At 53.3% G+C, this 14,766-nt stretch overlaps 2 protein-coding genes and 1 long non-coding RNA gene across 14 annotated transcripts in view; 2 read left to right on the top strand and 1 right to left on the bottom strand.

Moving 5' to 3' along the window:
* Window positions 1–12,596, bottom strand: part of NECTIN4 (nectin cell adhesion molecule 4) — a 26,700-nt gene extending 14,104 nt beyond the window's left edge. Inside the window, exons 1-2 of one of the 11 annotated variants that reach the window (XM_060134745.1) lie at window positions 2,380–2,505; window positions 2,109–2,254 (exon numbers count right to left, since the gene is read on the bottom strand). In XM_060134745.1, the coding sequence (XP_059990728.1) occupies window positions 2,109–2,143 (35 nt within the window). In that variant the 5' untranslated portion in view covers window positions 2,144–2,254; window positions 2,380–2,505. Of the gene's footprint in view, window positions 1–754; window positions 951–2,108; window positions 2,506–12,455 lie in introns of those variants that run through there. The other 10 variants (XM_060134733.1, XM_060134753.1, XM_060134758.1 and 7 more) reach the window with 10 other exon arrangements.
* On the top strand, window positions 2,116–5,526 carry LOC132511640 (uncharacterized). Its single transcript, XR_009537675.1, has 3 exons — window positions 2,116–2,487; window positions 4,738–4,810; window positions 5,369–5,526. It is a non-coding gene; the product is annotated as an uncharacterized LOC132511640 (long non-coding RNA).
* Window positions 12,012–14,766, top strand: KLHDC9 (kelch domain containing 9). 2 transcript variants are annotated; one of them, XM_060134848.1, is made up of 4 exons: window positions 12,017–13,256; window positions 13,540–13,699; window positions 13,791–13,989; window positions 14,258–14,766. In XM_060134848.1, the coding sequence occupies exons 1-4, from the start codon at window positions 12,385–12,387 to the stop codon at window positions 14,422–14,424; spliced, it is 1,398 nt and encodes a 465-aa protein (XP_059990831.1). In that variant the 5' UTR covers window positions 12,017–12,384; the 3' UTR covers window positions 14,425–14,766. The 2 variants fall into 2 exon arrangements, with proteins under 2 accessions (XP_059990842.1, XP_059990831.1); XM_060134859.1 differs by lacking the exon at window positions 14,258–14,766 and having other exon boundaries at window positions 12,012–13,256; window positions 13,540–13,700; window positions 13,773–13,945.

Here is a 14,766-nt window from a genome sequence, read left to right as displayed (position 1 = left end):
GTAAAGCTACCCTTGGTCCCCACTGAGAAATGGAGTCAGGACAGTTCCGCCTTCTGTCACCACAGGCAGACTCACCGCCTCTTCCAGCACCCAGCACCCAGCACCCACCTTCAGTTCGGGGCTGCATATTTACGCAGCCACAGGCTTTCAGAGCTGGAAGGCCTATAGGGATCATCTGGTTCTACCTCTTGGTCTACTGAAGTCTAGTTTCTTAGTTGCCCAAGGTCGTGTAGCAAATTAATTGCAGGAAAGGGACCAGAACCCAAGACTCCTGACTTCCCAGTCCAAGGCTTTTTCAGAGACAAGAAACACTCTAGTTTCCTGGGGGCCATTGAGGAGATGCCTACAGAGGAGCCAGAATAGGGGTGGCAGTTAGGTGGGCGCATCTGATCCTCGGGCTAGGAACCTGGAGTCTGAGTTCCAGCCTTCAGAGCACCCTCCGGCTCCATGCAGGTTATAGCAGTAGATCATGGCTCACTGGGCACCAGCTTCCCTGGAGCTGGGTAGCCACAGCACCTGTCCAGGCACTGGGCAAGGTTGGGGTGACGCCCTAACTAGAAGGGGTGTCCTCTACCCTTCCCTGGCTTCTCTGGGGACTTTGTCTTGTTCACTGCTGCATCTCCAGCATCCGGCACCCTGGCTATCCCTAGTGTGCACTCAGAGACACTATGCTTTAATGAACTAGGAGCTGGGAGACCAAGACGCTAACCCTGGTTACGTTTCTAACACTGAGTAATATTGTTAGCTCACTTGCCTATCTGTTTCTTTCAGTTTTCCCATCTGTAAAATGAGGGAGTTGAATCGATGATCTCTTTGGTAACTTCTGAGTCCTGAGACATCATGGCTCCATTCTTTAGGCGTGGGTAGATCCTACAGGAAAATGACTGCCGAGTTCCCTGGCCCCAGCAAACAGGCCCCACCCTCTTGGCCTAAGCGAGTGAGAAGGTTGTCTGGAAGATGGGAATTAAGATGTAGGGGGTAGGGGGGATGGCAGGGCTTGGAGTTTCAGTAACCTGCGATTGGAGGCTTGGCCAACAGCCTTTCCATTATAAGATCAGAGCAGAAGCAGCCCCTACCCACCCACATGTCTAGACCTCACTCTCCTCCGCACAGCCTTAGCTGGGGATGGAGGTTGGGGGACATCACTGCTAGGCCCTGCTGGACAACTGAGGCTCCGTCACTACTGATCCTGGGACTGGGAATCCAACTGTCCCATATAGATAAGGCCTTGTCTTTCCAAGGAGAAAGATTTCTCAGTTGCCCATTATCCTGGGAACAGCCTACAGAATCCTACCTACCGTGGACTCATTATGTCGCACACACACACATATACTCTCCCCCACTCTGAAGATTATAAATTCCTATAATTTATATCTTCTGTATATACATTACACGAGAGCGATACAAGGCATCTAGTTGAGAAAATGGGGGGACAGGGGATAAACAAAAGGGTGCCCTAGGGTAGGGCATTATAGAAGGTGCCCTACCCTAGACCCCCACTCTTCTGAGTAACCGCCTGATTCCCACCCTGGTACCTCATAGTGTGCTCAGGGACAGAGGGGGCCAGAGAGAGAAGAGCTTCCAGCTCCCCTGTAGTCACCCAACAGTATTCTAGGATATCGTGAACAGAGGAGAAGGAGATAGGAAGACCCTGTCTGCTCCCTGGGCATCAGGCTTCCCTCACCTTGATGACTGGGGAAACCAGCTGCAGCCCCAGTCAGCAATTCTGAAGCCCAGGGTGTAGGCGAGGGAACCTCAGGAAAACCTGGGGTGAAAGGGTCCCCACCAGTTCTACCTCCCTGGCCACCTGCAACGGGTCACCGTGTCTCTTCCCCAAGAGACAGCTCCAGCCCTTTGGCTGAGGTGGTCAGGGACCCCAGACCCAATGACCTGGCCTGGGGCTGGAAGGGGACGTGAAGCAGGAGAGCTACAGTGGCTCTTCTGGGGGCACTACTATCCGCTGGAGGTGGGAGAGAGAGATTGATTCCTCAGTTCAGAGTAAAAGGAAAGGGAATGTATATGTGTGCGTGCGTGTGTGTGTGTGTGTGTGTGTGTGTGTGTGTGTGTTGGCTTGGGCTCAGAAGCAAGGATCCTGAAGCAAGTCCTACCTGTAAACGATGCCAGGAGCAGTAGTGGCAGCCATGCCTCAGGCCCGCACATCTCGGCTCCCAGGGACAGAGGCATCGGTCAAAAGGCAGAGCTGCCTGGTGTTTCTGAAGTTCCACTGAGTTCTCCCTGGGAGCCGGCTCTAGAGCTGGATCGGGCACCGACCCAGAAGACAGGAAGTCACGGAGTCCTCAGGCACTGCCGCACTTGCCTGTCCCACTAGGATCTCCACTCGGGGACCCGGCCCCGTTCCACCCACCCAACCGTAGCTACCCGCAAGTAGCCGTGATCGGGATCTCCGAGCTCCCCCAGAGCTGCTTCCCACGCCGTGGCCAACAACGACAGCAGAAACTTGGGAACCTGCTCAGCAGGTCAGAACAGGTGCGTCTTTGGGGGCTGGGCCTGGCGCGGAGACACGGCAGCCGCCACCCCCACAGCCTGCGCTGGCTAATGGGTGCCAGAGAGGGAGGGAAGGAGGGAAGGACCTGGGAGGTGGGATCCCATCGTCAGCTCCAGGCTTTACCTGGCAGTGTGTGGAAGGGGCTGTGACCGGAGAGGAAAGGCTTGGGGGGGGGCGGGGGGGGATAGGGGCTGGGTAGGAGAAGGCCTGGTGTGGCTCAAAGAGGGAGGCGCCAGGCCAGGAGGAACAGGGGCAAGGCCCTTGTGGGTGGAAAGGAACCCAAGCATCCCACACCCCAGCCAGCCTTGCTGCCTTCCCCCCGGCCTTGCCGAGTTCCCCAGTCTCCCAGAGGGGTTCAGCTTGGGAGCCAGAATCAGAGAAAGCCAGAACTGAGGACAGTACTGGCCCAAATACCTCATCCATCAGATGAGAAAACAGAGGCCCAGAGTGAGGAAGGGGCTTGCTGGAGGACACACAACTTAGGTGGTATCCCTACATCCCTATCCCTGAGGCAGGGAGTTAGTTCAAAGACCCCTCAGATGGAACTTAAGCGACCCCCTCCGCTTCACCCCTACCCCACAGAGGATAAGTCAAGGGATTGACCGAGGAATTAACCCCACAGATTCCTGGCCTCCCTAGCAGGACCCTCTCTCAGCATCAACACCTTCTCATCACTGGCCAGAAGTCCCCAAAGTGAGTCAGCACTATCTGAGTGGAAAGGGGTTCCTTTCCACCATCTCCATGGTCATTTTATCCATTTATCCCATGGTCATTGGACAAGCCACATGTCCGGACTTTGCAAGAACAATCTTTTTTTTTTTTTTGCGGTACGTGGGCCTCTCACTGTTGTGGCCTCTCCCGCTGCGGAGCACAGGCTCCGGACACGCAGGCTCAGCGGCCATGGCTCACGGTCCCAGCCGCTCCGCGGCATGTGGGATCCTCCCGGACCATGGCACAAACCCGCGTCCCCTGCATCGGCAGGTGGACTCCCAACCACTGTGCCACCAGGGAAGCCCGCAAGGACAATCTTGATTCCAAATACTCTATCCTTATGTCCCTATAGGTGTACTCAGACCTGTAAGACCACACATTTCCGTGTTGGATGCATATAATGTAACCACCAAGTTACACAAAAACTTATTGGCCTAGCTGGGATAGCCAGAGGAGGGGGCAGACTCTGAACTCCCTGAAAATTGAGGGATGGGGAGGGGCAAGATTGCTGACATACTGGAGCTAAAAATATATATACAGGTAGACAGGAGAGAAGAGAAGATACATACGGGTTAAAATCTTGCAGTGGGATCCTTTTGTCTGGAGAGGGGCAGGAAGGAGGGGCCGGGACCAGCAAGATGGGAGGTCATTTCAGGTAGAATACTTTCCACACACACACACGCACCCCCGCCTCTACCTGTCAAAATCTTACTCATCTTTCAAAACTGACCTCAAGTGCCACATCTTCCATGAAGCCTTCTCAGCTCCTTCCACCTAAAATTAATCTTTCTCCCTTCTGTTCTTCCTCAGCCTCTGCTAGTCCCTTTATTATAGTCTGTGTACTCATAATTTGTGCACATCTTATCTCCTTAACTAAATTGTAAGCTTCACTTCAAGAAGCAACAATTGAAGCCTGCTGTGTGCCAAGGATTCAGTAAATGTGTTAAATGGAGGGACAGGACGAGCGCTGTAGTCTGTGAACTCCTGGAAAGTCAGGCTTGTTTTATAATCTTGTCTCAGTCATCCATGCTAGGACAGTCCACAGCACTTAATGGAGACTGAATACATTTTTGTTGAAGGCATGATGTTATGAACGGAAAAGGCGGTCAGGTAGAGGAGTGGAGATCCTGACTCTCCTGAATCTGGTTAGTGACCCAGACTTTAACCCTGCCTCTGGACCATGACCCCAACTCTCTCTCTCTAGATCCCAAATCTCAGCAGGGTCCATGGTAGCGACCTCTTCTTGGAGGGCTGTTTCCCACAGGTCGGGGCCAGGCCGAATGCCAAAGCTCCTGTTTCTCTCCACCTCCACTTTGGTGAACCCCTTCCCCTCTTCGAGACTCACATCGCACCTGTGCCAGGGAAGCAGCCCCACCCCTATGCTGCTTTGAGATGCACGGTGGCAGGGGTGGGGTAGAGCAGGGGGGAATGGGAGGGAGGAGCGTCCCGTGTTATAATTATAATCATCAAACCTTGGATCCTATCGCGTGATTTCAGAAGAACTCCCTTCCTTCCCACAGGTTCACCCCTCCTGGTCCAGGAAACCACAGGAGAAACTGAGGCACGGTGGTAGGAAAGCAGTTAGATCAAAAGGTGGGTATCCTGTCCCTCTATCTCCTTCAGCCTTTTAGCTCACAATACATCCCAGTACTGCCAGTCAGGAAGTCAGTGAGCCTCTGGCTGGGACCCTCAGTCACCCACCCCCAACTCCAGCCATGTGGAGCATGGAGGCTGGACGTTCCAGAGGTGTTAAGTCCAGGCTGAGCCAAATATCTTTTCATGGGTATGTTCAGGTCCTATTAGACCCCAGAGGTGGCCTTGGAGGGAGGGCTACGTGTATCACTGGGCCTGAAAGGGAGCGCTTGGGCCAGGCAGTGATTCCAGCCCTCTGCTCGAGGTAGGGATCTTCCTCCCCCTTATCTAATAGATATCGGTCTCCAAGTCCCCCTGCCCCCGTGCCCTCAGTCCCGCACATCTCACAAGGGCCATGCTCTTGGGGAATACGCCCTCATCCTTCGGCCTTGCCTTCACTCTTCTGGGATGAAGCTTGCAGAAGGCAAATGCCAGGGTTGGGGCTAGAAGGAAATACTGGCTGGGGAAGACTTTCCAGACCAGTGCCTGGTCTCTTAGGTTCTGTTCTTTCTTCCTCAGTGAACCCCCATTCCCCTCATGCCTCACTACCTACCCTCCTCCTACCTGCATTCTGGGCCCTAAGAATGGGAACAATTCAAGTCAAGACAGAATCCTTAGCATGTAAATTGTCTGAGCGGCACCACTGCACGCAAGGCCTGCATACCTGAGTTCATTCGACAGACATTAGGTAAGCACCTCTTCGTGCCAGGCTCCAGGGAGAGGACAGAGACACCTAATACATGGTCCCTGCCTTCAAGGAGTCCGCAGTTAGGACAGGCAGACACATAAACAACTATAACGTGCTATGTCCCTCCATCATGTGTTGCCTATACGTCTCTGTTTGTATATATGCCGTGTCCATACCCGGGGCTGTCTCTATGTGCGTAACCGCAGATGTTCATCACCTGCGTGTATCTGATGATCCGCTTGTAACCTGTGTCTGTCCCCATGGCAGGCTGCACACCTCAGCCAAACCGGTTGGAGTGGGTTGTGCTGAAATTTTTGTTTGTGTCAATGGGACTTGGAGGTGAGTCAGGGAGGGACAAGGATGGGTGCGGTGGTGTGGAGGAGAAGAAGAGTGAGAGTGAGGGTCAGAGTGAGTGAGTGGGGGAAGGAGGGAGTGGGTCAAGGTGGGAAGGGCTGGGGGCGGGGTATCAGGAGGATGGGTTGGGGGAAGGAGCAGATGAGAGGGTTTCTTAGTGAGTAATATCCTATTTGTCTGCAGTGGGATCCCAGGTCAAAGAGTCAGAGGCTGGCAGGGAGACCCTCGGGCTTTGGGAGAGATAAGAGTGGTTAATAAATCAGAGTGGAACTCGTTGCAAGCATGGATGTGGACCAAATGTCTGTAATCCATTTCTATACAGCTTTGTTTCTCTGTGTCATATTAAGCTATTCTTGATCTGCTCATTGCCTTGGCTTCTTTGTACAGAGAAGTGTTGGGAGGTTGACTGACGTTGTAGTGGAAGATTACTGATAGGGGACTTGATTCCATCCCCCAGGACCAAGGCTATTGCAGGTAGAAGCTTCAAGGTCCTTCTTCCTGCTCCTCCCTAGGACTCTCCTCACCCACAGAGGACTGGGAAGCGATCCCCACACAGAAAACAGGTACTCCTGCAGCTTTTCCTCCACTGCAAATCGCCTTTGCTCCCCCCCCCAGCTGGAGCTTCACTGTGCCCAGTATTAGGATGGTGGCATCCTGCTTTCCAAGAGATTCCATCTAAACATTGCCATGTGCTGTGCTGTTCCTATCTGCGTATCCTGCAGGCCCACTGATCCCCAGTACCCAGCCCCATCCCTTAGTGACAACCACACTTCCTGGTTGCCTAACAACATCACTTACAGTTCAGGAGGCTGGATTTGCTTGTTCCTAAAGAGTCCTGAAGCTAGAGTGAGGAAGTAGCTGAACATACGGCACATTTGGGCCCTGTATCTCAGTAGGCCACTGTGTGCAGAGCCCCCTCCTCCTTGCTCTCACCCCATGGACTCTCCAAACTTCTGTAAACACATGGTCGTAGAATCAGGGACCAGGGCATGGGTAAAGAGAGAGATGCCTTATTCTTTGACCCTGTGGTCTCTGGGTAGGCTAGCACTTTTAGAAGGCTCTAGAAATAGGTCCTGGCTGGCCCAGGACAAGAGTAGGAGCCCTCGTGGAAATCAGAGTCTTCCAAGTGCTGACAAAAGCAGCAGAAGATGCAGTGGTTAGGAGGAGGTAAGAGCAAAGTTTAAGTGGGGTCCTAAGAATTTGATGAGAGAATGGATTCTAGTGAGGACCCCAAGCTGCGCTCCTCTGCATTCTCCCCATCCCTGTCCCCACCCCTGACCACAGAAAGAGCCAGGCTCCTCCCAGGAGCTCACCTGTTGAGGAACATGCATGTAGGCAGCCCCCAAGGGCCAGCCCAGCCTGCAGAGCCTGCACCACCAGGGCATTTTCAGGTAACACCTGGCCTCTGTAGTTTCTCACACTCATCTCCAGGTATCCAGCTTAGATGCTGAGGGTGTGGTTCCTCTCTAAACCAAAGACTGCCACTTCCTGGCTATCAGCTTGGGCTCCTGCCACCGCCCAACTTGGCTTCCCTAGGGGAAAGCCTCCTGAGGCCCTGCGATCAAACATCACCCTTGGAACAGGCCCTGGGGGAGGCAAGACAGCTGCGGAGCAGAATATGGGGCCGCGGATGGAGAAAGACACCATGAGACCCAAGGGCTGTGGAAGCCTGGAAGAGGTGGGATCTTAGGGGGAAGAGCGCAGAAGACCCCAAGGGGAGAGGGCCAGTGTTGAAAGGACTCTGAGGGAAGACGTTAGAGGAGAGGGGTAGGAGCTGAGAGGACACGAGCAGCAGTTGGGAATCAGAGGAACCAATAGGACCTGGGGATTCTCGTAATTAGAGAGTAGATTTTCTTTTGAAATTTGTTAGCAGAGTCCTCCTTCTGTATGGCCCAGGAGTATTCACCTTTCCATCACGTCAACTCTAATTCCCTCCTTTCTCTCCACACCAGAACCCAAAGTTACCTCAAACCTGCAGCTCCGCCTGTTTCCATTATCAGTGCTCAGCACTCAGCAGGCAGGTGTAGCTGCCCTGGTCAGAGGCCAGGATGTGGTGCAGCTGTAGAGGAGCCCTAGTCTCAGTGCCCTGGGCTTTCTCTGCCTCATCCTGGAAAGCAGGGGCTGGGTCTTCAGGTTCCGAGACACCCCCAAAGCCCCAGTGCTGCAGGACTAGTTCTTGGCCTTGGTCTCACTGCACTAAGAGACTCGGACCCTGTCCTGCATCTGTTTTCAGTCCTAGAGATAGCAAAGTTGGGAGCCTTTGAGCTGAGGATGGAGGAGGTAGGTCCCAGGCTGCGGGAGAAGCAGGGATGGAAGCCGAGTAGAGCGTGCCCCTGAGTCCCTTCTGAGCATCTTCCCCATACATCCCCAGATGGACTTCATGCTTTCCTTGCAGGAACCCCTGGTAACTGCCCTCCAGCCTCACCCTGAAGCCTTCCTGAACCTCAATTTTTCCATCAATTCTAGAAGTAGCATACAAGAAGAAGGGCTAGGGATCAAGACACAGGGCAAGAGTCCTTTGCTAATGATAACTAGTGAGATAACTAACTAGTGATAACTAACTAGTCCCTTGCTCATGAAAACTAGCGAGATCAGGAAGCATTGGCTATAAGGAAAGGTAGAGGAACAAAGACCGGAGTCTCATCTCCCCGTGCCAGCCTGCTTCTCTCCCTGGGCCCAGGCCTCCATGCTCTAAGGTCCTCAGTGGGGAAATCCTACTCCCTGAAAAGGCCCCTTTTGTTGAAGCTCACTCAGGACCTCATCAGTAATCAATACCCTATGACTGTGCCCAGGGACCCCAAACTGGTTCTACAGTTCTAGCATACAGCCAAAGGGGGAGAATCCTGGCCACTCCTAGAAGGTTCCAAAGCTCCTTGCAGAAAAGTCAGATGGTTGGCTCTGTCCAGCAGGAGAGAGAGGGCAGGGGCGACAGAAGGGCAGAGACCCAGAGAGAAAAACACAAAGTAGATATGGTGAGAGAGATCTCAAGGCACCGTGAGACAGGTCGAAACCTAGAGATAGATACAGAGAGGGAGAAACACACAGACACACAGATACACACACACACACACGAGTTATTGAAGGGGGTAATTCAAAGAGATAAGAAGCTGAGACAAAATCTGAAACAGAGACAGAAATACCTAAAGAGAAATTTCTGGACGCCTACTTGCCCACTGCTGGGATCACTCAGGTACTTCCCTCTTCCACCCTCAATTTCCACCACTCAACAATGACCCATTGATACTTTCCTACTCAATATCGCCATGTCCCTCAAAAACTCAAGTTTTCCCCATCCTTACCCCACCTCTCCATCATTCTCTAACTCATCTGATTCCCACTCCCCTCCACCCCAAGGCTGCTCACAGTTCCACTTCTCTCACCAACTACTTTCAGCTCACGTCTCAATCACGTCTCAAGATCTGGCCTCTTGAAATCTCTTTTCCTGGTCATTCCTCTGTCCTCCTGTTTGCCCACGTCCTTATTCTGGCTGAGCTGAGAGCAAAAAGCCAGAATTGGGACCAAGAAGACATGGGGCCAGGAAATCAGCTATAGGCAGAATGAACTGTGGGAAAAATGTAGAAAGGCCAGAGGACAATAAAGGAAGAGCCGCAGAGACCGCCTGAAGGATGGGACAGCCTGGGAGACGTAGGCAGAGGCAATTGAGAGAGTCTTGAGAGTGTGACTAAGACCCCTAGGGTCCAATTGTTGGCTTTTTGTGTGTACTGAACAATGCTGTGAACCAGGGATGGTTCCAGGGTCAGAAAATGAGGTTAAGGGGAGGAGAAGTTAGACTAAAATTTTTTTTTTTTTTTTTTTGTTTTGCAGTACGCGGGCCTCTCACTGCTGTGGCCTCTCCTGTTGCGGAGCACAGGCTCCGGACGCGCAGGCTCAGCGGCCATGGCTCACGGGCCCAGCCGCTCCGCCGCATGTGGGATCTTCCCGGACCGGGGCACGAACCCACGTCCCCTGCATCAGCAGGCAGGCTCTCAACCACTGCGCCACCAGGGAAGCCCCTAGACTAAAAGTTTTATGAAGGTTTGAGACAAGGGTGTGTAGATTTGGGGCTGGGACAGACATCTAAGACTAAGAAGCTGAGCTTCAGGGATCCTTGCTTGTCAGAAACAGCCAACTGAGGAAACCAAACTCATAGGATCACATCAGGATTCTGAGACTTTCAGAATGATCAGCCCCCACTCCCACTCCTGGACAGAGTTTGTCCCTGTGCCTTTCAGTTTTTTATCATTGACGGGGTCATTATACACCACTTATGATGCTGCCCTGGGGTGTCAAGTGTTTGTCAGACAAGTACAAATTGGCTTATTTTCTTCCTCTCTTTTCTTCTCCTTCTTCTTCTTCCCCTTCTCCCCCAGTTTCTTTTCTGCCTCCTCCAAAATACGGGCTTACTTCAGACTAAACAGGGGAGGTAGGATTCCTCCCCCAGGTCTATGTTTGGAGCAGCAATTGATGGACACCTCTAGCTACTAGGTGGAACTGGAGGAGGTGCAGAACTGGGAGGGGACAGCCAAGGAGCAATGTGAGGCTCAGCCTCCATGTTCGAGTGAGATGACAACTGCTGAGGACTCATAGTCGGAGTGGCAGCTGGGAGGAGAAGGAAAACAAAGCTGGGAGAGAGGAACTGGAAAGGCCCCTGGGGTGGGGAGTTCCCCATTCTATCCAGGAGACTGGCACGACAGTCAAAGACTTAAGCAAAAGCAAGAGCCTAAAATGGGCATATAGGCCAGTACGGTTAAAGCAAAACTGACACCACCCACCAGGCAGCTCCTCGCTGAAATCCTAGGAGTATGACAGATCTGAATCCAGCGGTTGGGAGGTTAGCCAGTCAGAAGATTTAGGGAAAAGGCTGGCTTTCAGATTTCAGCCAAGGATGTTAGAAGTTAGTGATTTTTTTTTTTTTTTTTTTTTACCATGGTCTGGAAAACTGAGGATCCTCTTTGTCAAAATCTGGGAAAGCTATAGTTGGGTGGGCAGAGACTTTCAAAGCTACTACTGGGTCTCGGCTTTAAGGTATAGGTGGGGAACAGGTCCTGGTAGCTACCAGTCTCTCTAAATGTGCCTTCCTGCCCATACCCTCCTCATGCTATTTTCTCTAAGGACCAAGAGTTAGGATCTGGAATGGGAAGAGCCCTGCCCTGAATTACATGTCCAGCCTCACTGCAGCTCTAGCCACTCTCTATGGCCTCCATTTCTTGGGCCTGATGGGGATCAAGTTGATGAATAGAAACCAAAGGCAAAAGTAAGCAGTCATCACTCTCATTTACAGACCAGCCCTGGGGGACACAAGTCCTGTTTCTGTCCCACCCCAGCTATGCTGGGAGTAGAAATCTGTCTGCATTTTCACCAGTAGCTAAAACTAGTCAGCTTGGATCTGGGCCTCTTCATTCTTCACTGGGTCTTGAAGGGACAGAGTCAAGAAGCAGCTCAAGGACCTGGCTTGAATAAATGGAAGATACCAGGGAGGGGCAGGAGTTTGTTTTTCTCACTCCTCGCCTGCTTCACCCCCATCCAGCTTCTAAGACTAGGCAGCTTCTGCCCTGGATCTTATCAGGAGAAACTCCCTGACCTTAATTCTGAGTTCCAGATGCCACGGTACCTCAATTTCCTCCTGCTCTATGAGCTTATGAGACAAAAGGAAATAAGGAGTTACTCTTCCTAGGACTCAATAGTGAAAAGTTCTCCAATGCCTAAGGTATTTTCCGTCACCCTCAACCCAATCTCTCTCTCTCTCTCTCTCTCTCTCTCTCTCTCTCTCTCACACACACACACACACACACACACTCACTCACTCACTCACTCACTCACTCACTCACTCACTCACTCACTCACTCTACAATGGGCCCTGAGAGACTGGGTTCTACTACCCTCTAGTGGCCAGAGAGGAAAGGGCTGTCCCACCCCGTCGATCAAGACCTTCAAGACTTTACCACGGTCTTTGGTCTGGAAGACACCTAGGGGATAAGCCAACAGCACTTTTTTTTTTTTTTTGCGGTATGCGGGCTCACTGTTGTGGCCTCTCCCGTTGCGGAGCACAGGCTCCGGACGGGCAGGCTCAGCGGCCATGGCTCACGGGCGCAGCCGCTCCGCGGCATGTGGGATCTTCCCGGAACCCGTGAACCCGTGTCCCCTGCATCGGCAGGCGGACTCTCAACCACTGCGCCACCAGGGAAGCCCCAACAGCACATTTAATAAATGAGAAAGAAGAGGCCTAGAGGAAAATAATCACTTTGAGAGTCAGGGTATAGTTGGGACCGGAACTCAAGTCTCCTGACTCCCAGGTCAGTGCTTAATCCACTTTCACTGCCTCCCCTCTGACTTTTGTCTCCCCTTCCTAGCTTATCCCTGGGTAGGTCAGAACGAATCAGAAAAACGCCCCAAACGCCAAAGCCAAAAAGGACATGGTTCCTCCTCAACCCTTGCAGAGCAACGCCTGCACCTGAAACGTCATAGTCCCAAGTGAATTCACATCTTGGATAACATGGGTCCTTCTGAGGAACTGGCTGTCCTCGGACTTTCCGAATTTAACAGACTTTCAAGATTTTTACTGACCTCGCACAGCTCCTGTCGCCATGGTGACAACATTAATTCATGGTGGCTACCCAGGTCTCCTGTCTCCACGGTAACCGGTGCTTTGCGACCTTCAGTTTGCAGCGGTCGTGCTGCAGCCGCTGCAGTGGTTGCTGGGCGACGGCGGAGCGAAGCAGGTGGTTTGAGGTGGGGACCCAGACAGGCTTCCGGTAGGGGTGTAGAGGCGGTTCCGGGGAAGCCTGCGCCCCCAGGTAGGGGTGCTCCGGGCCGCCGGCCCCGCAGCCCGCCCCTCCCCGGGCCCATGGCCGGGGCGGTGGGTGGGACAGGGGGCTCAGGCTGGACTTGGCGGCCGGTGGCGCGGGATCCGCTGCTGGCGCGGGCCTTTCATTCATGCACCGAACTGCGGGGACGGTTCTATCTGGTGGGGGGTCTCCTAGCCGGAGGAGCGAGAGAGCCGAGCAGTGATATGGTGGTCTTCGATCCGGCTGAGGGCCAGGCCGTGCGGGTGGGAGCCCGGGGCGGCCCGAGGCGCAGCCACCACGACGCGGCGCCGGTGGGCGGGCGCTGGCTCTGTGTAGTGGGCGGCTGGGATGGGTCGCGCCGCCTGGCCACAGTAAGCGCCCTGGACACCGAGCGCGGTGTGTGGGAGGCGTGGACCGCCGCCCCCGGCAGCTGCTCCCCTGCCGGCCTCAGTAGTCACACCTGTACCCGCCTCTCCGACCGAGAGCTGCGGGTGGCAGGCAGGGAGGGCGGGACTCGCACTCAGCGTCGTTATGGAAGCATCTACACGTTAAGGCTGGACCCTGGCGCCCGCACCTATTGGTATGACACCCCTTGCCCAAAACCTTTCATGCTCCCTCACTTACACTCTGGAAAAACAGCTTCGCAGGCAATTTATCTAATATCCTCACCCTAGAACCCTCCTTCCCCGGGAATCTTCCATGTCTAAGATAGCTGAACTCTCATCAACATTACCCTCCCTCTCAACCGAACTACATATGGCACTGTCCCATGTCTCCTTCCTATCCTTGGCAAGGGGGTTGGGGAAAAGGCAGTACAGCGCTTATATTTTAAAGAAAACCCAACTCAGGCCTGACTTTCACAGCTATAAGGAAGAAGGCTACCACACAGTCTCACGTTCAGGTCACTGCGCTGCCCTACTCCGAAGTCCTGGGCCCCACCCAGGTCACCAGCTATTGCTCTTTGGGGGCTGCAACTCAGCTGAAGCAGAAGTAGCTGGGCATTGGAGTCATGGGAAGATTAAGGTATTATCTGCTCACATCTTGCTAAGGGTGGAAGGGGGCTAAAATGGGGCTGCCCAAATCTCTGCAGACAGTCCCTTCTCTCCCCCCCAAGGAGGAACCACCTGCTGCCCCCCGTCTGACGGAACAGCTTGCAAGTCTCGTGAGCAGTGGGCAGGGGTCCCAGCAGGGGCCTCGAGGACTCCGACATCACTCGTGTTCTGTGGTTGGGCCCTTTGCTGTGCTGTTTGGTGGAGAAACTCTGACTAGAGCCCGAGACACCATCTGCAATGACCTCTACATCTATGATACCCGTGAGAAGGGGCTTAATGGTTGAGAAGGGGAAAAGGTGGGAAGATAGGAGAACCTGCAGACTACAGAAAGAAAGAGGATGGAGTAATGGGGTAGGGAGAAGGAAGATTTAGTCGACAAATTAAAGGAATACACAGAATGCTAAATTTTGAAGAGGCCCACAAATCCAGTGAGGAGAAAAATGATGAGCAAATCTTTGGTCTTGTTAAGAGCCCCATGGGAGCCAAAGCGCTACTGCCTCAATAACCACTCTCTGCCCTTACCCAACAGGAAAGTCTCCTTCTCTGTGGTTCCACTTCCCCTGTGCAGACCATGGACTAAAACGCGTGGGCCATCGGACCTGCCTTTGGAATGATCAGCTCTACCTGGTTGGGGGTTTTGGTGAGGATGGCAGGACAGCTAGTCCACAGGTTTGCATTCTGGACCTCTTTATCTGAAGAATAGTGCCAAGATACACCAACAAGCCTCTGTTTGTTTTGTTTTTGTTTTTTGCGGTACGCGGGCCTCTCACTGTTGTGGCCTCTCCCGTTGCGGAGCACAGGCTCCGGACGCGCAGGCTCAGCGGCCATGGCTCACGGGCCTAGCCGCTCCGTGGCATGTGGGATCTTCCCGGACCGGGGCACGAACCCTTGTTCGCTGCATCGGCAGGCAGACTCTCAACCACTGCACCACCAGGGAAGCACCAAGCCTCTGTTTTGTTGCAGACTCATAAGCTTTAGTTATCACCAGAGCTATCTGCCTCATGTCAAATGCTGATTAAATTTCAACCTGAGAGTTAA

This window comes from Lagenorhynchus albirostris, chromosome 2, assembly GCF_949774975.1.
Source record: "Lagenorhynchus albirostris chromosome 2, mLagAlb1.1, whole genome shotgun sequence".
Lineage (NCBI taxonomy): Eukaryota > Metazoa > Chordata > Mammalia > Artiodactyla > Delphinidae > Lagenorhynchus > Lagenorhynchus albirostris.
The sequence above is the reverse complement of the archived record's forward strand: the minus strand, read 5'-3'. Positions and strand labels throughout refer to the sequence as shown.